This window comes from Syngnathus leptorhynchus, chromosome 1 (assembly GCF_054491065.1).
Source record: "Syngnathus leptorhynchus isolate UIUO chromosome 1, UIUO_Slep, whole genome shotgun sequence".
Taxonomy (NCBI): domain Eukaryota; kingdom Metazoa; phylum Chordata; class Actinopteri; order Syngnathiformes; family Syngnathidae; genus Syngnathus; species Syngnathus leptorhynchus.
This window is the reverse complement of record NC_141195.1, coordinates 4612814-4637295: the sequence shown is the minus strand read 5'-3', so window position 1 is coordinate 4637295 and position 24482 is coordinate 4612814. Positions and strand designations below refer to the sequence as shown.

The 24482-nt window shown below is 42.0% G+C and overlaps 2 protein-coding genes and 1 long non-coding RNA gene across 3 annotated transcripts; 1 reads left to right on the top strand and 2 right to left on the bottom strand.

Moving 5' to 3' along the window:
* Positions 1–2350: 2350 nt before the first annotated feature.
* LOC147061469 (L-rhamnose-binding lectin SML-like) lies at positions 2351–5696 on the bottom strand. The gene is made up of 9 exons (XM_085925968.1): positions 5199–5696; positions 4694–4726; positions 4538–4615; positions 4300–4435; positions 3973–4082; positions 3854–3898; positions 3553–3685; positions 2886–2989; positions 2351–2479 (listed from the first exon to the last, which is right to left on the bottom strand). Exons 1-9 carry the CDS (start codon positions 5230–5232, stop codon positions 2472–2474), a joined length of 681 nt encoding a protein of 226 aa, XP_085782094.1. The 5' UTR covers positions 5233–5696; the 3' UTR covers positions 2351–2471.
* A 272-nt stretch (positions 5697–5968) lies between these two features.
* Positions 5969–7918, top strand: LOC147061468 (uncharacterized). The gene is made up of 3 exons (XR_015067735.1): positions 5969–6083; positions 6193–6297; positions 7888–7918. It is a non-coding gene; the product is annotated as an uncharacterized LOC147061468 (long non-coding RNA).
* On the bottom strand, positions 6961–24480 carry LOC147061467 (caspase-9-like). Its single transcript, XM_085926008.1, has 12 exons — positions 24201–24480; positions 23978–24117; positions 16318–16428; positions 15903–16036; positions 15508–15610; positions 14957–15105; positions 10216–10405; positions 10084–10163; positions 8225–8372; positions 7964–8152; positions 7624–7733; positions 6961–7534 (listed from the first exon to the last, which is right to left on the bottom strand). Exons 1-12 carry the CDS (start codon positions 24236–24238, stop codon positions 7403–7405), a joined length of 1524 nt encoding a protein of 507 aa, XP_085782134.1. The 5' UTR covers positions 24239–24480; the 3' UTR covers positions 6961–7402.
* Positions 24481–24482: the final 2 nt, after the last annotated feature.

Below are 24482 nucleotides of genomic sequence, written 5' to 3'. Positions count from 1 at the left end.
ATACGTATCTCATTGTCTGTCGATTTACTTTTATTTTATTTTTTTAATTGGGGCACATTTAATTTGAAACTCAAAACGAATATAAATGAATCTGGGGCCTGCGCTACATGGCATGGGGATTAGATGGGCTACAATTTCAATGCGAAGACAGTTGGGTTACAGATGATGTTGACAATGGTCTTACCAAAATATGTTTAAACCCTAAAAGCTCATGTATTAGACACAGACTCACTTTAGTTTCATAAAGTTAACTGATTATGAACACATTTTTTTTTTATCTTTGGCCTGACCTCCAAGACAAAGGCTCTTAAAAAAATTGAAAACGCACATCATAAGGTTGTTACATTTCTGCGTATATGTACATCTTATGGTCCATTTTAGTAAGAGGTAGGGATGTTCCGATCTGGGTTTTGGGTCTATGTACATCTTATGTTCCGTTTTAGGAAGAGGTAGGGATGTTCCGATCATGGTTTTGTGCCACCGATACCAATCATCCATAAATAAGATTGGCCGATTCCGATACAAATTTCAATCACGCGGATTGTTTGCATAATTGTTTTTATTCATGGTGCGTGCTATTGACAATATTATCTGGGAAAAAGCAACCATATAATTGCGGTAATATAGACAACATGATGAGACTGCGTACAGACAGGAGGTGGAGCGGCTGGTCCACTGGTGCAGCCAAAACCACCTGGAGTTTTTGTGCCACCGATACCAATCATCCATAAATAAGATTGGCCGATTCCGATACAAATTTCAATCACGCGGATTGTTTGCATAATTGTTTTTATTCATGGTGCGTGCTATTGACAATATTATCTGGGAAAAAGCAACCATATAATTGCGGTAATATAGACAACATGATGAGACTGCGTACATACAGGAGGTGGAGCGGCTGGTCCACTGGTGCAGCCAAAACCACCTGGAGCTGAACCCGCTCAAGACCGTGGAGATGGCAGTGGACTTCAGGCGAGACCCTTCACCACTTTCACCCCTCACGAGCCGCAGTAATACTATACTCTCCTCAGACACCTTCAAGTTCCTGGGTACCACAATCTCGTGGGACCTGAAATGGACCGGCCGCATAGACTCTGTCCGGAAGAAGGCCCAGCAGAGGCTGTACTTCCTGAGACAGCTCAAGAAGTTCAACCTGGCGAGGGAGCTGCTGAAGACCTTCTACACTGCCATCATCCAGTCTGTCCTCTGCACCTCCATCACTGTCTGGTTTGGATCGGCCTCCAAACAAGACAAGTACAGACTGCAACGGACAATCAGGATTGCAGAACAGATCATTGGAATCAACCTCCCATCTAGCCAAGACTTGTACCTGTCCAGGACCAGGAAACGTGCAAGCAACATCTCTACAGACCCTTCTCACCCAGGTTACAGTCTGTTTGAACTACTCCACTCCGAACGGAGGATATATATATATATATATGTATGCATCTTGCATCGTGCATCTTCCACGAAAGATGGAATAATGTGCGATAACATCAGCCAATTTATATAGAATAAGCTCAAATTTTTTTTTTTTTATAAAAAAAAATATATATATATATATATATATATAAATTGATGATGCGTATTATTACCAAAATATGCATTTTGGTCATGCACATTACTGCCTGCTGCAGGAGTGTGCTTGAACTGATAAATCAAGATCAAGCGAGCTTTTGCCCTTCTGCTCCGCGGGAGGTTTCTGTCCTCCCTGAGCTCGCCTTAGGACACCTGTGTTACTTGGCCGATTGAGCGCTCCAAATTGCCCCTAGGTGTGAGTGCGAGTACGGATTGTTGTTCGTCTCTGTGTGCCCTGCGATTGGCTGGCAACCGGATCAGGGTGTCCCCCGCCTACTGCCCAATGACCACTGGGATAGGCTCCAGCACGCCCGCGACCCCCATGGGGACAAAGCGGTACAGAGAATGGATGGATATATAATATGTAATATGTCTTGTCACCGTGGAATAGTAGGAAACGCAATTTTGATCTCTTTGTGTGTCTTGACGTGAAGAAATTGACAATAAAGCAGACTTTGACTGTTGTGACCTCCATGAGGCTAAGCGGTTCGGTTTGGATCATTGATGGGTGTCATCAAACTGCTATCTATTATTCAAGATGAAAAAGTGATTACGAGAAAAGAAAAAAACCCTTTGTTCATATAAGTAAATTAATTGAATTCAAAAGAAATCAACAATTTACAAAGTTTTTTTTTCCAATACAACACAATCACCTTTTTTAAACATTACTAATACTCTTTAATTCTTCTTTTTTCCAACACAGACAAATAATGAACAAACTGTCAAGCCAAACAATTATGGGGCTACAAAATGATTGGAATACAATACAGCATTTCCATCTCCTCAGATTTTATTGATGTTTCATGAAGACATACAGTCAGGGGCATATCTCATTTGTGCTGATGGTAAGTCAATTCCGTACATGATGGAAGTTACAGGTGACCTTTATCTATTTAAGTTTCTGCAAAAAAACACACACACAAAATTGTCACTCATTTAATATCTAATATTGTCAAGTTTTAGAATTCATTCTTTCTCTGTTCCTCTTTCGAATGAGTTGATGCATATATAAAATAAAGACAAAACCTTTTGAAAAAAAACTCAAAGAATTATGATATATTATTATAAAATCTTTGAGCCTCCCCATTTTTATTTGCAAGATATACAAACGTTCTCTACATGGCCGCTCAAGTACTGTACAGTGCTACATTACAACTAAAGGCATCGCCACTCAGTACAGTAAATATGATTTGCTAAGGTAGTTGAATAATATTGAACTCCAATCTCTTTTTTTTAATATAAGTATGGCATTTTTTTCCTTTCCAAGGGCAAAAAAATATTTGGAGCTGCTAAAAAGAGTGACTTACTTTGACATGTGTAAGCAACCTCCAAGTACTTGTAAGTGTCTCCACAGGGATCTCCAAACAGGTCAGTGGTAACTGCAATTGTACATTCTCTCATCCCATTGCAACTATGGATGCAGAAGAAATTGGCGTATTACAGTTCTAAAAATACAAGTGTGTTGATGATGTCATCGAATAATTCTAAACTGTAACTTTGAGAAGCCCAGGCGTTAATATTGTAGTTCAAACTAACGACCTAATCACAATGTCAGTCACAGATGTTTGATGAGATATTCCAGTTCAAGCACACTCCTGCAGCAGGCAGTAATGTGCATTACCAAATGACCGCACCTGCCAATAATAGGAAACATGGGTTTGGGTTTGTGCGATTGGCTGGCAACTAGTTCAGGGTGCACCTTTAGATCAACTGTAAAAGGATCTTCCTTGGCCCATGCAAAGTTTCATGGAGAAAATACTTTTTCCCTCTGAGAGCGACTTCTTTCAATGACCTTGGACGAGATGAGGTACACCTTGAAGTTGTTGACAGTCAATCGCAGGATAAACGTAAACAAGCAACCTTTCACACTTGCATTAGAATGTTCAATTTACATAACACTTGTAAAGATTTCTCTTCCCTCCCATACCAAAACCTTGCTAAAGTCTCCTGAGATTAGGTTTTGATTTCGCATACCTGGTGGCGACAATGTCATTTGGGCTGAAGCACTCAACATTTTGTGTCTGGGCATCAGGTATTTCAAATGAGCACGTGGTCGAATCGCGGCGTCCATAGTCAGCACCACGCACGGAGATGACTTCTCCTTGATCTGGCATCAAGATGAGAGAAAGAAACTGGTGGTGGAAATGTGGCCAGTCACAACACAATTTTTTTTTAAGAAGAGCAATAATAATAAACACAAGATAAACTAAAATTTACTGCAATGTAAAATGCATGTAACATACAGGAATTCAGCATGAAAAACTGTTAATCTCACCACAACACAAATGCGCCAAATTCTCATCACATGCCACAACAACATCTGTTGAAAGGAAATTAAAAACATTAGCTATAAAACAATATTTATTCTTTATAATTTCAATGTAGGCAACGTACTTGCAGCCACGCAGGTGTAATTGGTCTGCAAATATTTGGAGGTGCCACTACAAGGATCAGGGGAGTTGAAAAGCCCTGTGTTCACTTCGCATGATTTTTTGCCATTGCATCTGCAGACATAAAAATAAAAGTCAGCAGAATAAACATAAAAACTGTCACAATAGTTTTACTTTAATCATGACATGTGATGTACGTACATGCATATGCACTGAGGCAGATGTGCTAGCCAGTTGGCCACTCTACCATGTCAGGTGCAGCAGCTTACATACATACATTCATTCATTCATTCAAATAACACTTACCAAATAAGCAAAATGCATACCGTACCTTAAGCTTATGTCTTCCAAAACGTCGTCCTGAGAGCAGGCCGTGTTGGCCAGCTGCCCTGCAGGTATATTATCGCTGCACACTAAGGAGTTTGAGCGCCCATATAAAGCCTCCTGGACGCTGATGACTCCGAAATCTGTCACATGACAAGAGAGGTTCTCTTTGACAAGTAAAAATGCTCGACTATTTCAGTCTTAGGCTTGTGAGACATTATTGAAGACAAAGGTGGGGGTTTTACAGCATTGTAGGCGATGGACGTTCAAAGAGCTCGTATCACAGGTGGTTGCTTCCTGTACATCATCCATAATGGCTCCAACTAAAATAAATGTATGAAAAGCTTGTTTCAGGAAAGAAGAGCTACAGTTGTTGAACATGGAGTTAGTTTGATAGTTACCTTCTGTGAGGAGAAAAAACGAAGCTATCAGCACTGAAAAACAAACATCAGTTTAGATACAATGAATGGATGGATACACAAAGATCTGAGTCCATTTTTCAATTGTGGATTATTCCGAGTTTAGAATATGTTTATCCGGCGATACACACAGCATTTTTGTTTTGTTTTGGTGACACTAAAAAATAGCAACAAGAACAACAAAACTGCTTTTATTTTGTTCATATTTTTAATAAACCAAACTGACATTTTCTACATATCCTAAAGAGACATTTTCTCCCTAGAATAATGTTAAAAAATCTGTCTAAATTTGTATTAGTGAGCACTTTTCTTTTGTCGAGATCCAAGTGTAGCATATCTGTCAAGATTCTGGTTTGATAGCGTGAATGATATATGCACGGTTGTGCTCAGTTGTTGCGCTGAATTTATCTGGAAGCGGTCTAACATTAGTCTTTCTGCAAACCCTTTTAAAGTAACACAATTAGTTTTGAATAAAGGGGATACTCACACAATGCTGAGGTGAGCCTGAAGTAGTAAGGCATGTTTTACACAATCCGATCAGTTGCACTAATGATGCCCCGAGCAAAGTCTCTTGTGTTCATAATTAGAGGAAGCATTTGAGACTTCCACCCAAGCTGGTTTGGTAAAAGCCACAACCCCTAATTACACCCCTGTATGTCCCCGTCATCAAATGTTCCAGAGCTATTTATCATTTTCTAGATTGTTTCAGATATTCAACCTCCACCAGAAATAACAAACAATCTTAAGTCCCGTTCCTCCTAATTACGCTTTTCCAGGTCTCACTGTCATTTCCCTAGTGAGCATTGAAGTCACCCAGCAAAGCGACAGAATCCGCAGAATTAGCACTCTTGAGCACTCCAAAAAGGCTGGGTCCTCTAAACTACTGTTTGTTCTTCTTCTTCTTCGTTGGGGTTTAACGGCAGCTTGCATCCTATTAGTTGCATTGCCGCCCCTACTTTTTTTTTCACAACACTAAATTCTCCTCACCAGACCAGTGCTTTTAAAAAAGGGTTAAGAAAAGTATGTCCTATCCTCAGTCTGGCAATAATGACTTCATCCTTCCTTTTCCACCCTCCTCTCCCACACTCATGAACTGACTCAGCCACTCTACTACACACTGAGAACAGGTGCCTCCCTTTGCTCTCTACTGTTTGTTGCAAGGTGCAAATAGCAATCAGGACGTGTCGCCCCACCTGAAGACAGAGGAAGGCTACTCTCTCAACCACCGGGGTGAACCCAATGTACAGGGGCCATCTGGGGGGGAGGGGGCAATAATTATGTCCACACCTGCTCGGCGCCTCTCACTGCGTGCAACTCCAGAGTGGAAGAGGGTCAAATAAAGAAAGTACTCCCACTTTCTTTGCAAGATAAGGTCTGACAAGTAAATCATCTTAATACATTTTCTTTAATTGATATGAACACTACTCAGAATTTGTCATAATTTACCAGTTCAATTTGTTAACTTTCATTTCTTTTAGCAGACTCTTTGGCTGACAACAGTGCGAGAGTGTCTGTCTGCTAATGTTGGCAACGCACAGTGCTTCAAGTGGAAAGTGTTGGTACTCCCCTTATTCGACTGTTGTCAGGTAAATGGGCGATTGCTAAAAGCAAATCAGATTAGACATAATAAATGCATAATTAATCATTTTTTTCTGAAATTGAAATGTCCAACTACATTCACTGAAACTGTTATTAAAAATGTGCAAACTGAAAATGAAAAAAAAAACTGCATTCACTGAAACTGAAAAAAATGTGCAAACTCTGAAAATGAAAAAAACAAAACTGCATATGCCGAATAAGAGTGAACATGCATGAAGAGATTCAAACTCTGATATTAATATGTTAAATATCGTATACGTGGGCAACACAGTAGAGCTCAACATTTATTTGTAGGATGCCTGTGTAAATACTTTCAGGTGTTATCACTCTGATCTGGCAATTTGAAAACACACAAGCGAGAGGAATCGTACATTTTCTGTAAATAGGTAGGAGCAAACATGGAGGGGGAGAATGAGGATGTGCTACGGTTACAATTGCAACCTAAAAGAACACTCGCTGTAGTCTGACCTTGACTTTATGACAGTAGTTCTTTTGGTTGCAGAGTTGATCAGTTTGACATAAGCTTGAAAGGTTGATGACATATACATTTACAATAGGAACTGCAGTGTTTGCAATTAAGGAGATAAGTTTAAAGCAAGTTTAAAGCAACCCCATCAGTCAGTTGTTATTTCAGAACTTTTATTTGGAAAAAAAAGTAAAATAAGACAGTCATAAAAATATTTCAGATCTGTTTGGTGGTAAACCATAAAAATGTTATAAAAGCACTTGTTTTTGCTGTGATGGTGACAGAAACACTGATGTCACAACGGCATAAGTGGTTTCACGACAATTACAAAGACTATCCTGAACCAACATTTTATTTTGTAGAAATTACTCACAGTCCAAAAATCTCTTGTAAAAATCTACAAAGAAATGAAAAGTAATACAACAAATGTGCAAATTGACAACCAATCATGTATAGCAAAACTCAATGAATCTGCTGTTAAAACATACCCGTAACACAAACTACAATTATTCCGTTTTTGTTTTTAGTTCCAAAATATCAAATGAAAATAGACCATATCATCCCAATAAATTGCTGTCGTTTTTTTTATTTTTAAAAAATGGGCACAGTACAGAGTACGGTAACATCTATTTATGTTGAGCTAAATTTTGTCTTGGGGTTGAGGTTTGAAAGTAAAGAAGTTTTCGAAGGGAGTTAAATGAATTTGGTATTTGCTTATAGATGCCTTTTGCAGAGTTCTGGGAGACTTCATTGTTAACCTGAAAACAAACAATTAAAATTAATCGTCGAATAATGACTTATTTTAACAGAAAATATAGCTATGCCTATAATGAGAAGAGAAGCTCACCATCATTAACATTGTGACCAAATCATCAGTGGCAGCATTTTCCTCAAGGATGCGGTCCAGCGTCTCGATGTACCAGGAGCCTGACTGAGTGTCCCTCCAAGACACATAACCTGTGCGGTGTCAATTGATCAAAACAATATGAGGATGGTGTGGGTTGAGAGTTTATGTATATATGAAATGTGTTCGCATGCTTATTCATAAACGTTCCAATACAAATGAAAATATAAGCTCTATAATCGGGTAAAAGAAATGCCCTTTCTTTAGGTGCACTACTGCCATCGGGTGGACCAGAATGGCTAGATTCAACTATGCTCATTCTGAACTCTGCAATGGAGTGTACCCGGAAAAGTAGAGTAGGACACAAGAATGTCACTTGGGGTGGGCAGTGTGGCGCCGGCGTCTGGTTCATCAGACGTGCTCAGCGAGTCGCTGCTGGAGGAAGCGGGGATGGCGTCCGTCTGATCATCGACTCCGCCCTCGGAAGGTTCGAACTCATCAGATGGCACTTCGAAGCCTTGGTCTTTTTCACCTCAATGACAAAAACAAATCTTTGCTAATACTATGAACAGTGTCAAAGGAGTCAACGTTGACTGTTAGTTACCTCCTCCGCAGGCCTGGATGAAGAAAAGTTTGGGTTTCCCCTGCAGCGAGGGACAGTGTTTCCCGTTGAAGTAGTTTGTGATGTGCTGCACTGGAACATACTGGCCGTCTACTCCATAAACGGCACCGGGGAAACGGTTGTGATTCACCTGAAAAGGTGGCATTGCGTTGCCTGAGATTTAGGGTACCGTATTTGCCGGACCAAAAGGCGCACCGGATTATAAGGCGCACCTTCAATGCACGGCCCATCTTAAAACTTTGTCCACATATAAGGCACACCGGATTATAAAGTGCACAAAATAGAAGATATACTGCAACAAACTGCGGTTGACTAGGGTTGCGGTATGCATCTACTAGCCAATCACCAATGAGCCCTCTGTAAACAATCGCGTTACTCAAACTATCCTATAAAATGATCAGAACTGATTAAAGTTCTGGTACTGCTTACCTATGTTTCCCTTCCATATCGATCCGTAAATTTACTCGAAACATTAACAGAGCAGCCAATTTTGACATGTAATAGCCTTGTGCGTACGGCAGCTATCACTATAGCCTTAGCCACCCGCAGACTCCCATGAGCCTCAAGTAAACAATCGCGTTTCTCAAACGACGGCTTATAAAATGATCGGGACGGACTAAAGTTTGATCTAACACCTTAGTACCTCTTACCTATGTTTCCCTTCCATATCGATCCGTAAATTTACTCGAAATATTAACAGAGCAGCCTATTTTGACATGAAATAGCCTCGTGCGTACGGCAGCTATCACTATAGCAACAGCGACCCGGCGACTCCCATGAGCCTCAGCAAAGTGTAAACAATCGCGTTTCTCAAACGACGGCTTATAAAATGATCGGGACGGACTAAAGTTTGATCTAACACCTTGGTACTGCTTACCTATGTTTCCCTTCCATATCGATCCGTAAATTTACTCGAAACATTAACAGAGCAGCCTATTTTGATATGAAATAGCCTCGTGCGTATGGCAGCTATCACTATAGCAACAGCCACTCGCAAACTCCCATGAGCCTCAGCAAAGTGTAAACAATCGCGTTTCTCAAACGACGGCTTATAAAATGATCGGAACTGATTAAAGTTCGATCTGACACCTTGGTACTGCTTACCTATGTTTCCCTTCCATATTGATCCGTAAATTTACTCGAAACATTAACAGAACAGCTTATTTTGAAATGAAATAGCCTCACGGGTACAACAGCTATTCAGTGACGCCCCCTGACCACGGTTGCCGTAATGCTGGTAAGCGATGTGCAATGTAATTTACGAGTCATACTAAAACGTACTGAAAATTTTGGCAAAGCACTGTGTACAACCAGTATGGATCAACAAATTTATAAATTGATCCATATATAAGGTGCACCGGACTATAAGGCGCACTGTCGGCTTTTGAGAACATTTTAGGTTTTTAGGTGCGCCTTATAGTCCGGAAAACACGGTACTCATTTGGGTCTGACTCAACCAAACGCAGTCAAATGCAACCCAAGGGACTGGGCAGTGGTACAGGGACAGCAATGGTAGAGTGTCCGCCTCTCAACTCTAAGGTTGTGGGATCGATCCTCAACACTGATGACTATGTCAAAGTGTCTTTGAGCAAGACACTGAACCCCAATTTGCTGGTAGCATGCCTTGCATACCAGCAGCCTCCCTTTAGTGTATGAATGTGTGGCATTGTAAAGCAATTTGGGCACCATGTGGTGTAGATACGTATAAGTGCAGTCCATTTACGCCTACTGTATCTACTGTAATTGGAGAAATACATACAGCGGCCATAACAGTAGTGAAGACGCAAGTGAAACATTGACGGGCTGAACATTATTGCCTTATAAATACGAACGCATCTCACCTCTGTCCCATGGGACAGAATGATGACCACGCAGCAGTCGTACAGCGAATGGTCCTTCTTGGATAAATTGGAGCCGCTGTAATGTGGAGAGAAGTGTTAGCATCACACCATTTGGCATCTCGCAAGAACAAGGAAGGATTCTTACTCGCTCTTTGAGATTTGCCCTCACTTCAACGACAAAGTGAAGTGCTTTGAATCGTTTCTCCATCCTGTCGCAATCAATGTTGGACCCCGTGCGATTACTCAACTCGCTCTGTGGCTCAAAATCCACGTTGTTGATAATAAGGCAGTGTCCGCGTGGGGTGGCATCCATTTTGTAGATCTGGGGTGCAAGGGGAAATTTATGTAAGCAATGACATCAATGTATTTGCACTGGCTGCTCAAAAGTACGACAAATAAATGAGTCACAATACAATACAAAATGTGAATCAACCTGCAATTAACCAAATTTAACAGTGTTGCAGTTTGAGCTTGATATTGGTCTCAAGACCACTTTAAAGGCACTTTTAATTGGTTTCGTCTGGGTTTCAGACAGTGTTAGAGATGTTCTGACTCTAACTTATTTTGCAAGAACCACACGAGAGACAGTATGCCCTTTAAGCACTTGCAAGTGGAGAGCTTGTCCGTTACTGTAGATACAGCAATGTTCGAACAGACTCTGCCGTTAGTCTCTTACAAGAGCATATTTATTGAGAACAAGTAGGGTGGGGGTGACATTTGACATGTGTGGTGGTCACCTCAGCAAATGGTTAATCAGTGCAGAGGGTCCCAGTTGGTGGTCACCTCAGCAAATGGTCAACCAGTGCAGAGGGTCCCAGTTTATTGTTTTACGATTAGATGACTAACTAAACAAGGATGTTTCCACACCATTTGGAAAGTTTCAACAACTGAATGGTTAAACTTTTCAGAGTCAAGGAAAGTTAAAAGGTTCAAACAAAGTTCATCATTCTAGTCTACATCCCAACATAATCATACGATCAAGATAGTTTATAAAACCTAACATATAGGGCGGACGAGGGATTTTTGATAAATTCTGGTCAATACCGTGGTTTGTGAGAAACACAGGAAGCACAGCTTCTTTTCCGGTGTCGGTACCACATCTACTCGGGTGTTCAGATCGGCCCGGGGTTCTAACACTTTCTAACATTTTTTATGATGTCATGCTATATGATTGGCTGGAAGGACAGTACGGTGAGATTTAAGATTGTGGTTGGTCTGTTTTAACTACAGTAAAATAATTGTAATCATCAGTACGTACTATATAGTGCGCCTCTGCGGCCTGACTCCACTCTGTAGTGTCTTTTTCATCTGAAGCCATCACAATGCATTGTGACAAAAATCCGTGAAGCAGTGAGGCCGTGAAAGGTGAACCGTGATATAGTGAGGGATGACTGTAGTACAAAAAGTCTACCATGCCTGTCATGTCAGCTTACTCTTTTTGCAGTTTCCCCACTTGAAAGGGACAGTCTGTGGTTTTACTTGTCAGATCATTGCCTTCAAGGCTCTAAGGGACTTTATCCTGCTAAGGAAGTGTGAGTACTCGCTGTAATTGACACTTAATAACAAAAGATTGTTTAAAGGTACTTTGTTACGGTGACTGCTTCACAACAATTGTCACAACAAGCACTACATCAATAAAGGTGTATTGTATTGTTGGATGTTGTTTGAGATGTCCATTGTTGAGCAAGGAAAACAAAGATGTGTACAGGTGCTTTGTTACGGTGACTGCTTCACAACAACTGTTACAACAAGCACTACATGAATAAACGTGATTATATCATGGTTGTAAATTTGCTGAGGTGTCACCACAATAAGAAATTATTTAACCGCTCTGTCTGTGAGTCTTTGTAAAAGCAGTCATGAAAGTCCATGAGATAGTGCATGCTTACTGTGTACCTAATCTTATGGTTAGCGAGTGACTTAAGTTCATCTTTCTTAATGGCACATTTTCTAAACATCAGTCACACCCCTGACAGCCAGCATTCAGTGCTACAGGCACTAAGATATGTTTTAGTCATTAATTTTAAAGTATGTATACTGTATGCACACTACTTTACAGGTGATACCAGTTTCTTCCCCGTGGGGACAAAGCGGTACAGAAAATAGATGGATGTTATTTGTGGTGGTAGCAATCTAGTAAATGATAAATAGCTCTGTAACATTTGTTGACGGGGACATATAGGGACGTAATTAGGGTGTGTGACTTTTGCCAAACCAGCTTGAGTGGAAGCTTCAAATGCATTGTGAATATGAGACTTTGCTGTGAACATCATTAGTGCTACTGATCGGATCATGTAAAACATGCCTTGCTACTTCAGGCTCACCTCAGCGATGTGTGAGTATCCCTTTTATTCAAAACTCATTTTGTTACTTTAAAAGGATTTGCAGAAAGACTGATGTTAGAGCACTTCTAGAAAAATTCAGTGCAACAATTAAGCACACCCGTGCAAATATCATTCAAACTATCAAACCAGAATCTTGATAGATATGCTACACTTGGATCTCGGCAAAGGCAAAGTGCTCACTAATGCAAATTTAGAGAGATTTTTTAACAGTATTCTAGGAAAAAAAAACATCTCTTTAGGATATGTGGAAATTGTCAGTTTGATTTATTAAAAATGTTAACAAAAACTAAAGCACTGGTTTTTTTTTTATTTAGGGTCGCCAAGTGTAGCAAAACAAAAAGCTATGCATGTCTCGCCAGATGAACATATTCTAAACTAAGAATAATCCACAATTGAATAATGGACTCAGGTCTTTGTGTAGCCATCCATTAACTGTATCTAAACTGATGTTTGTTTTTCAGTGCTTACAGCTTGTTTTTTTCTCCTCACAGAAGGTGACTATTAAACTCTATGTTCACCAACTGTAGCTCCCCCCACCCCAAACAAGCTTTTCATACATTTATTTTGGTTTGCACAGTTAATGGTTCTTCTCCAAGGCAAGTGACAACCTGTGATACGAGCTCTTCGAACGTCCATCGCCTACAATGCTGTAAAACTCCGCCCTTGTCTTCAATAATGTCTCATTTTAATACACTCACCTCAAAAATAAAATATTTATTGTTTAAACTCATGAGGTTAATTATTATTATTTTTTTGTTCTTCAAAATTATTAACTTTTTTTTTTTCAATTTATTTTTGCTTGCAATACATTCCCAAAAGCTGAGACAGGGGAGACAAAAGATTGTTAGGAACATTCCACCCGTGAACAGGTTAATTTGAAACCGATCATGTTGTGATTGTAGTGTAAAAGGAAACCACATCTTTTCAATACAGGCATGAAATGTATATATATAGATCACCAAAAATGATTCCCGAGCGCGGCGCCGCTGCTGCTCACTGCTCCCCTCTCCCCCAGGGGATGGATCAAAATCACATGGGGATGGGTTAAATGCAGAGGACAGAGCCCTTTGAGACTGCTTGTGATTTAGGGCTATATAAACTTGACTTGATTGATTGATTGATTGATTGATTGATTGATTGATTGATATATATCTTCACAGCAAAATTAGTTCTAAACATGCCAATTGAATACTAACATGACAAGCTTATTATTATGATAGTAAGACAGCAAATATGGGTCAGTCAAAATATAGCCTCTATTCATTGTTTCTATTCAAGATTGTGTAATTCATGTCAATACACAATAACAATAGCATCAGCATCTGGTATTAGAAATGGTGGAAGTTTAAATGAAAACAGAAGCAAAAATAAGACAATAAGACTATTCCACTGACCCAGAAGGAATGTCTCCGACCACCTGGACTCTATGTTGTTCAGCCAGGTCCATCTGCACCGAGACCACAGTACCCAGTACAATCTGTAGGCCCCGCAAAAACAACACACTTAACACAAACACGGTGTTGTATCACATACTGTTTAAAGTAGTTCATCTGGAGGTTAAAGCCTTGACACTTTGCAGCATTCTGGCCTAGTAGTAGAGTTTCCGCCCTGAGACTGGAAGGTTGTGGGTTCAAACCCCAGCCGGGTCATACCAAAGACTCTAAAAATGGAACCCACTGCCTCCCTGCTTGGCACTCAGCATTAAGGGTTGGAATTGGGGCGTCAGATCACTAAATGATTCCCGAGCGCGGCACCGCTGCTGCTCACTGCTCCCCTCTCCCCCAGGCGATGGATCAAAATCACATGGGGATGGATTAAATGCAGAGGACAAATTTCACCACACCCAGATGTGTGTGTGACGATGATCATTGGGACTTTAACTTGGGACTTTGTGAATTAAGCAGCTCATCACAAGAATAAAACACACAATTACTTAAAGACTTGTGAACCTCTTTAATTGACGTATATTAAAAACACAGAAAGTATTAGAGATGTTCTGACTCTAACTTATTTTGCAAGAACCACACGAGAGACAGTATGCCCTTTAAGCACTTGCAAGTGGAGAGCCTGTCCGTTACTGTAGGTACAGCAATGTTCGAACAAACTCTGCCGTTAGTCTCTTACAAGAGCATATTTATTGAGAACAAGTGGGGTGGGGGTGACATTGGACATGTTTGGTGGTCACCTCAGCAACTGGTTAATCAGTGCAGAGGGTCCCAGCTCATTGTTTTACAAGGCCGTAAAAACAGAAACTAGTGGAGCATTGTAGATGACTAACTAAGCAAGAAAGTGTTTCCACACCATTTGGAAAGTTTCAACAACTGAATGTTTAAACTTTTCAGAGTCAAGGAAAGGTAAAAGGTTTAAACAAAGTTAATAATTCTATTCTACATTCCAACATAATCATACGATCAAGATAGTTTATAAACCCTAACAGAAAGCATAAATAACCCATAAAAACAACCCGATGAAATATATCAACTATTTACAGTAATTTGTTCACATGGCTGTTTGTACGTGTTGCTCACCAGTATGACTTCCCAAGGTATGGCCACAGGCAGCTTGCTTTTAAAATGTTTATTCAGCATTTTGCCACCAGTGAGTATCACCATAGAAACTACAGTGACTGACAGAGTTCCAGGTACCACACTGGCAAACCCAGAACGTTGTGTTAAGTCTGGAAAAGGAGCACATCATCAATCCAACAGATGCTTTAATATATAATTCTCATCATCATTTTTAAAAAGATATTTTAAAAGCATTATTGTTAGTATGTACATAGTATGTGTGTGTGTGTCCTGACAGCAGAGAAAGTTTGATGCTAAAATGTACAGAAAGTGGTGGAAATGAAAAGTGGATGCTGGTGGAATGCAAACGTATCGGACCTCTGCCCTGGATAATAATGTACATGTAAGTTTAACTTGTTTAAATGACTATCATGACATGGTGTCATATGAATAGAAATTGTCCATGTTTCTGTTTGTGTGTGTGTGTGTGTGTGTGTGTGTGTGTGTGTGTGTGTGTGTGTGTGTGTGTGTGTGTGTGTGTGTGTGTGTGTGTGTGTGTAACTTCAACCAACCCATGCGGAGGCCATCAGTCCAGTGTGTCTCTGTGCAATGATTCTGGTCATGAGGGGAAGCTGCAGGGCAACCACATGCAGGCCAGCACCTGTTGTATAGCCTCTGATGAGAGGATCGGACAACCAATGGCACACAGACCCACAGCGCAGCAGATACAGTAGGAGCTGGATGAGTACACACGCAAATACTGTACATACACACGCATGCTAGCGGTTTTCAAATCTGGAATTAATATGAGCTGCGATAAATATATATACATACAAATATATGTTTACATACATACATAAATAAATATCAGGGTAAAGAATTTTTTTTCTTCAAAAGGCAGTATTTGTGTCAAAAAATAGATGATAATGTATTGTGTGTATGTGTGTGTATGTGTGTGTGTGTTTACCTGTATGAGACCATATAGCAAGGTAAGTTGTACAGCTATGTTTACTTTAGCTTCCGCCACATCAGCACCATCGTCAGGCAACTCCACAATGGCAGGGACGGACCCAATCATGATGGCCAGGACAGCAAAAGATCCTGAAACATAAACACACAATTTGCTGAGTTTCAAACACCAACCAGATTAGTTTGGCACATTAGTGTAATTTTTCTTTTCATCAGTTGCATATTTTATGGTACTGGTACCTATTTTGAACACATTACAGCAGCGCCATTAGGCATCATGGCGGTGAAAACACAAGGCTGATCAGGATTTACCATTGTGAATCCAGATTGTTTCCACACATTTGCAGAGAGCTCTGGAGCAAGGCATGGGGATGTATATTTTGTTGACATTTTTGTTTGAATGTGACAGTCACCTAAGGAGAGATGTTTGGAAGTGCCGAATATGAAGTAGATGATCAGCGGGTAGAGGGATGTGTAGAGGCCAAACACCGGATGAACGTCTACCAACATGGCGTTGGCCATACCTGCACAGGATAGAGACAGAAGAGACATGACTTTGAGGTTAATGGAACGTGGATGAAAAATATCTCTACTTATACATGTGTTAGTTTTATGCGGCACAAGCAAAGCATGTGTATTTGTATTTATTAAACATTATAAATTGACAATAGGTGTGAATGGCTGTTGAATATGTGCCCTGTGATTCCTAAAGGAATATAAGAGTTTGATCTTAAAGTAGTTCATTAGACATCTTGTGTATGAGAGTATGACACTGTAAAGTGCTGAGTGTGTGACGGTGGAGACAAAACAAGATATGTGGGCAAGGATGTGCACGAATGAAATGTTCCAGATTAAACAATGACGCAGGAGCAGCAAGGAGTACAAGATGACCCAGGGGCAGCGGGTAGATAACAACTGGGGACCCTGTATGGAAAACTACAACCAGGAGGAGCGAGCAAATGATTCTGCAGAAGAAGAAAGACCAATAAGAGCAAGCTAAAGTTAAATGCAGTGTACACATAGCCAATAGAATAATGACAGAATGCCTTTGTTGATGTGCCATTTGCATATTGTGTAGTATAACTAATGGCTGGGCAACTCGGAAGTAGAGTACGTCTGCTGGTGGGAACAGAGACGTACAGAGGTGTATTGAGAGGGACCCGAGACCCAGGTGATGTATTAGATTTGGTTGTTAGGAATAAATCCACTCGTGTGTGAAAATGCCAGCTTCCTGATACCTTTCTATTGCAGAAAGAGCGCGCAAATTGTTGGATGAGTGGCAGTTGGGTAAGGTCACAAATTGGAGTCAGATTAGTAACTCGCGTTCATGTTAAATTAGAAATAAATTCCAACAATTTATGGTGACCCCGACGTGATGCAAGAGAGGTAAAAGAGTCTGGGACTCTAAGGAAGTCTGGGACTTCGGTAACCACAAGAGTCTGGGACTCAGGGTCTGGGACCCACGTCCACACCAGGTGACGACCTGATAAAGACGCCACACGTCCGACCGTCTTTCCTCTTGGGCCCACAGTGAGACAAGGTAAGCAGATTCCTTTTCAAATTCTGCATATTGACAACGCTAAATTATAAGAGGAAGGATGAGCGGAACAGTGAAAGTGTGTAGTAGGGTATAAAATCTGGGATTTACCTACCAGAATAGTTTGGAACTATTTGCGGTTACTATACGGTTTAAAATCTGGGATTTACGTATCAGTACAAGTGTGGACTTAGTAGGGTATAAAATCTGGGATTTACCTACTAGAATAGTTTGGAACTATTCGTGGTTACGATACGGTTTAAAATCTGGGATTTACGTATCAGTGTGAGTGTGAGTGTGAGTGTGAGTGTGGAAACTAAAATTGTTCTGCGTAAAAAGTGGTTGGGAGACACACGAGTGGATTTAAAGAAGGCGGATAAGAGGAAGTGGGATAATGGTCTCGGGTCCCTTCAAATTAAGGGTCCCTTCAAATTAATGGAAGAAAAAGTAAGAAATAAGTGAAAGGCAGGATCCTGATCTAAATAAAAATCTAGATAAACGGATCAAACCCATGTAACAGAATGGGAACCTGGCTGAGAAAAAAAAAAAAAAAAGAAGAAACGGAAATTATCTTAAATGTACAGGAGATATTCGCGTTAAAGGAAAAAGTAAGAGAGAAACACTGAAGTTAAAATTTGCAAAATAAAAGGAAAAGAATTACAAAAAGCGTCTAAAAGTAAAATAGAGAATAAATCAGACAAGTAAGATGAGCAAAAAGGTGTTCTTAGTGTGGTCTTTGTGGTCTTTTATGTTGTGCGCCAAACGTGTGTGTAGGGTGTGTGTGCGTGCGTGTGCGCGCAGAGGATCCTGGTGTGTGTGTGTGTGTGTGTGTATGTGTGGGTGTGTGAGTGAGATGTGTGTCCTATGGAAGAAATTAGTCATGGAGAATGTTCAGGAGCCTGTTGAGCGATAATAGGGAAGTTGAGAAGTAGACGATGAGTATGTTTAAGTTGGTTGGAGAAACTAAGATGATCGAGGTGTGGCAGTAGAGAAAATAAGATGTGTGGCAGTAGAGACTATAAAGTGTGTGGCAGAAAGTGACTAGAAAGGTGGCCTGATAGAATAATAGACAACAAATGTGTAGAAGACAGTGAAAGATGTTGAATGTGAACATGATGAAGGGGAACAGTAAAGTAGGCCGGCCCTTTGAGAGGGTGAGATTGAGGAGCGTGCCTGCGCTTGCGCGTAGTCATGGGTCTGTGCTATGCTCGTGTGTGTGTGGTGGGCCGGCATCATGATTGTTGCAGGAAAAGGCCAGCCTGTGGGCAATCAACATTGATGCCACGTCCCCCCTCACACGGGGGGTGCTATGGCTGCGGGTGAGGCAGAGAAAGTGTGAGTTTTTCAGAGAAGGTTTGAAGAAGAGTGATGCACATTTGCATAAAGGATAAAAGGCACTGATGAAAAAATATAACCAAAACGTCATCCTCTATGACGTTAGCGCAGCATTATTTGTTTTTATTGTTTGTGAGCTGTGTCTTTGCTGTTTTTTGTGTTGTCTGTGTGCTGTCAGTGTTATGTGTTAAAAGGATGAAATTGGCTAAAATAGGTAAATAAAAAGAATTTATTAGACTGTAGTCTATCTGATTTGCAACGCAAAACAAAAGCAATTTGGAAAGATGTGTCAAATTAAATGATAATGTAATCGTATGTAGTAATACGTTATTGCATGTTAGGTGGCCGTCAGGGTTGCGGTTTTGTTAACTTTAACAATATGGTATTTGTGAGAAGAGATGAGAGATTAGTTGGCAATTTATATAGAACACTCCCAAAATTATGCTGCATTGTGTTGATTTAAAAAGATCTATTTGGCCTTTGCAGGGTGAGCCACTGTGTTGCATGCATCTGGCCATGGAGAAAGTATGTTGTTTATTTGTGTACTTTGTCAACAACCAATGTAGATGTTAAAGAATGAAATTAATATCTTTAAAATGAATGTGGATTGAGACCACAGGTAAACACCCAGGCAACTACCCTGAAGCTAAGATGATGTTCAGGACGGCGATGCTGAACGGCCTCCCAAATGAGGTGCAAGCGATCATGAGAGTTGATCTGGACATTTGGTCTGTCCGGAACCGAGATTCAAGAGGCATTTGATACACCATTGCCGCATCTACATGGAAAAAGCAAATAAAGATCAAAAGGAAACTGACGCTCTGGCGACTAGTTTGGTTAAATTACAGTTGGCAAAGTTGCATGGTGAGGCAAAACAAGAAAAGGTTAAACAAAAACAGATGTATCAGACTCCAGTGGGGGCTGGACGGGGCTGAGGCCAAGGGTTCCGTGGTGGATACAGAGGGCGAGGTTAAGGCGCCCTCCCAGGACTGGGGCGGAATTGGTTCGCTCCAGGGACTTGCTTCAACTGCGGGGCCCCTGATCACTGGGCGCGAGATTGTAATGGCAACCCACCACCAGCAGGGGCGGAGCAGCAGAACCAGCAAGCAGGGCCACCACACCAAAGTGGACCACAGCAGCCCCGCCCGGGGCCACAGCCGAATCCACATGGGCAGTATTACCAAGCCGACCCGTGGTACGGCCCGGACGAATAGTGGGGCCTGGGAAGCTCGGGAAGCACAGGCCAGGCAGAGCCAATGCTTCGGTTGACAGTGGCAGACACTCCGGTCCAGATGTTGATGGACACTGGAGCAACACATTCATCGATCAACATGCCACGGCCAAGTACAGCGTTGTCGAAACGAGTTACAACGTTGGTCGGCTTCTCAGGACGTCCTCAGACTCTGCCCTTCACTCGACCATTGAAAACGGAAATCACAAACACCGGACAGAAACTATATCATTCATATGTTCATGCAATGGACACACCCATCAACTTGATGGGCAGAGACATGTCAGCATTGAGAGCCCAGATTCTGTGCGGCGAGAAGGGACTTACAGTGACATTTCCTGACGGACAGGTTCTGGAATGCTCCCAGCCTGTGACACCTCAGGGTCAGTGGTTGATGGCACCACTCCCCACAGTACCAGAAACGGCACGAATCTACTGGGCGAGATTGAATCCTGAGACTCCGTTTGGGAGAGGTGTCTACTCCACGTACCTCCTGTGGAAACCATGGATCCAGGCATTGGCACCGTACCACCCCCCAGTGGATCCATTGCATTGCACTCTATATTATGATAGAGAATCAGATGAGATATATAGAGATGCGTTTGAAGAAATTGAGGGAGATGATTGGACATTACAATCACCATGCATCTTTGTGGGCCCCGAGGGGGTGGCAGCATATGTATAGTTGTCGCCGAACCAAGAGCAATGGTATCGAATGAGTAAGGAAGGTTTGCCGCACGTGTCACTGGCTGTGTCGCCAGGCCATGAGCCCCGCCAATTGGGGCCCATGGTGAAACGATTAACACAACAACATGACTGGATGATGACTGAGATTTCAGATGTGTGGCATTCGGCCGCAACCAAAAGTTACAGAATAATGGCAAAAATGGTAGATGAGTCAGACCTTGAATTGGTCTTCCTGGCCCGCCATCATGGGCGGGAACAGACGGACCATGAGTCTGCACAGGCGATGCTGGATCAAATGCCACAGACCTTGTGGTCACAGGGTCCATTCGATGTTGGTTTTTGTCATACGGTTCAGCCGATCCAATTGGAAGTTGATTGCTCCAGTCCGGTCCGCCGTCCTCAATATCGATGGCCGAAGGAAGCAGACAAAGGTTTGGAGGACACAGTGGCACAGTGCCTGCCAATGGTGGGCTTAAAGGTTGACCGCCCGAACAGGCAGGTCAAGAGAGGGAATGTGACAATGGCGAGAATTGGATCCAAGTCGGACTCGAAAGTGTCTGAACAACGACGACGACGATGCAAATGTTTAACTTTATTGACTATTTTCAGAAGTGATGGAGCGAAAGAAGAACGAGTGATGGTGTATCATTCCTGTAATGGAACGGTAGGGTATGAAGCAGAGCAAGATGGTGGTAAGACGCTGACACAGACACAACAACTACTGCTAAATCTGAGGTATAAACAACCGTCACAGGTGAAAGCTTGGGGGACAATTTTCAACTGGACTCAACAATGGCCTGATTTGTTAGATAAATTGGACAATTATCAACCACGGTACCAGGACTGGCCATTGGTACACCCACAGGGAAGAAAAAGCCCATTTTTGACGCCCATGTTGCACAACAAAATTTCACCTGCCTAAAGTTAAATGGGACTGGCCCTGGGATTGGAAATATCCAGGAGTCATGGTGTAATGAAAATGTGTCTTTGCCAGCAGGAATCCCTCTCGCTCGTGCTGATGTTTGGCTGTGGTGTGGAGCAAAAGTGTTGTACGATAGGCTTCCCTCCAATGCCTCAGGTAAGTGCGCCCTAGTAACGCTGATCATGCCAATTAGTGTGACAGCATTAGACGTGTCCAGAATAAATTGGGAAGGCGTTGGACGGTGGGGAAGAATCCCCTTCCTTGTGAGGAGGAAAAAGGACATGCAAGAATGGTTGAATGCAGGAGACCCCACGTACATAGATGCAATTGGAGTTCCGAGAGGGGTCCCTGATGAATACAAATTGGTGAATCAAGTGGCGGCAGGATGGGAGAGTATTTTCCTGCTCATTACAGTAAACAAAAATGTGGACCGGATTAATTATGTCCACTACAATGTCCAACGATTGGCGAACTTCACCACCTCGGCACTCCAGGCAGTGCATGAGCAATTAGCAGCCACGTCTCTTATGGCATTCCAAAATAGAATAGGTTTAGATATGGTGTTAGCGGAAAGAGGAGGAGTCTGTGGTATTTTTGGGGATCAGTGCTGTACTCTGATTCCCAACAATACGTCTCCTGACGGTCGGCTCACTAAGGCATCGGAGGGTCTGCGCACGCTAAGTAACAAGATGAAGGAGCACTCAGGTGTGGACACCAGTTGGTACTCTGACTGGTTAAACGTCTTTGGCAAATCGAAAAGCTTGATTGCATCAGTACTGATTTCTATCGCTGTGTTTGCCGCTATTATGGTGTTATGCGGATGTTGCTGTATTCCATGTATCAGATCATTAACTGTTAAGACAATTGAACGCACGTTGGGGCCACTCCCTCCGGGTGGCCAGTACATGATGATCCCTCAGAAGGACCCCCAGGAGGCGGAGACAGCTGTGGCCCTCCGGGATGTGAGTATATGAAGGTGGCCTCAGGGACCTGAGGCCATGAGGAGGGTATGAAATTTTGTGTTTAACAATAAAACAAGGTATTCGAGTGGTGACCTCAGTGGTCTGAGGTCATGAGAGGGATTAAAGGAATATAAGAGTTTGATCTTAAAGTAGTTCATTAGACATCTTGTGTATGAGAGTATGAAACTGTAAAGTGCTGAGTGTGTGACGGTGGAGACAAAACAAGATATGTGGGCAAGGATGTGCACGAATGAAATGTTCCAGATTAAACAATGACGCAGGAGCAGCAAGGAGTACAAGATGACCCAGGGGCAGCGGGTAGATAACAACTGGGGACCCTGTATGGAAAACTACAACCAGGAGGAGCGAGCAAATGATTCTGCAGAAGAAGAAAGACCAATAAGAGCAAGCTAAAGTTAAATGCAGTGTACACATAGCCAATAGAATAATGACAGAATGCCTTTGTTGATGTGCCATTTGCATATTGTGTAGTATAACTAATGGCTGGGCAACTCGGAAGTAGAGTACGTCTGCTGGTGGGAACAGAGACGTACAGAGGTGTATTGAGAGGGACCCGAGACCCAGGTGATGTATTAGATTTGGTTGTTAGGAATAAATCCACTCGTGTGTGAAAATGCCAGCTTCCTGATACCTTTCTATTGCAGAACGAGCGCGCAAATTGTTGGATGAGTGGCAGTTGGGTAAGGTCACAAATTGGAGTCAGATTAGTAACTCGCGTTCATGTTAAATTAGAAATAAATTCCAACATTCCCCAAGATCAGCTGGCAGTCTAAGAGTACAGTAGAGGCACTATAAAGACAAATCTTTACAGATGGATGTCCACAAAGCCCGGTCAACAAGGGTTTAATAGTTTGGTGTAAGATACCTTTGGGATGAAATTGACGATGGTGAGCCTAGCTTTCTCTGAGAACCAATTATGTTCACATCACATAGCAAGTCAAGACCAAGAAGTCGCCTGTATAGTCATAGCTCACTAAATCCATTCATTAAATTTAGTGTTTTTAAAAAATATATAGTTTGTTGTGTACTTGTTTGCATTAATCCCTTTTCTTTAGGGTTTGTTCTCATGTCACTGGCAAGCTGGAGTCTATCCCAGCTGGCATTGAGCAAGAGACCCTGGACTAGTTACCAGTCAATTGCTGCACAAACAGACAACTATGCTCAATGACATTTACAGCATGTGTTTGGAAACCAAAGTAGACATGAAAATCAACACAAGTACAAGAACATGCAAACTTCACACAGGACGGCTGTAGTTCAGCTTCGATCCTGGAACCTTAGAACTGTGAAGCATAAGTGCTAACTATCCGTGCGGCGAGGCGCCGTGTTTACGTGTGTTTTTTTAATGATAGTTTCTGCGCTATTGTACGTTGCTCACCCTGTGGCAGATGCATGACGCCCACGCTAAGCTCTGACATCAGGTCCCCCACTGCATTTTCTCTGATGGAGTAGTGAGGCAGCCACAACAGGATGGGAAACAAGCCCAGCAGTGTGGTCTTTATCCTGGCGCCTGAACACCTGAATGCAATGAAGACCCACACAGAGAGTTAGATATTGGCCGTGGAGAGTGCATGCAGAAAATTTGACCTTCTTTGACTCACCGGCATTGCAACATCTTGACCCTCTCCAAGAAGGACATGGATGTGTTTACTCGCTGCCCAATGACCTCCAGCTGGGCCTCATCCAGGGTCCAGCGTTGTCGGGATGGCTATTTTGCTCAGAGTCGTCCATTTAAAAACAAGTTTCGGGATTAATAAAACAGAGGATCTTCACTTTTTATACCGTGTGGCTTCAGTGTGTCCTAACTCTAAAGCGCTTTTCTGCCTGTGAAAGGTGATGAAACTTGAGTTGGGAGGTTTTTCAGCTCAAGGGAATGAGCAAGA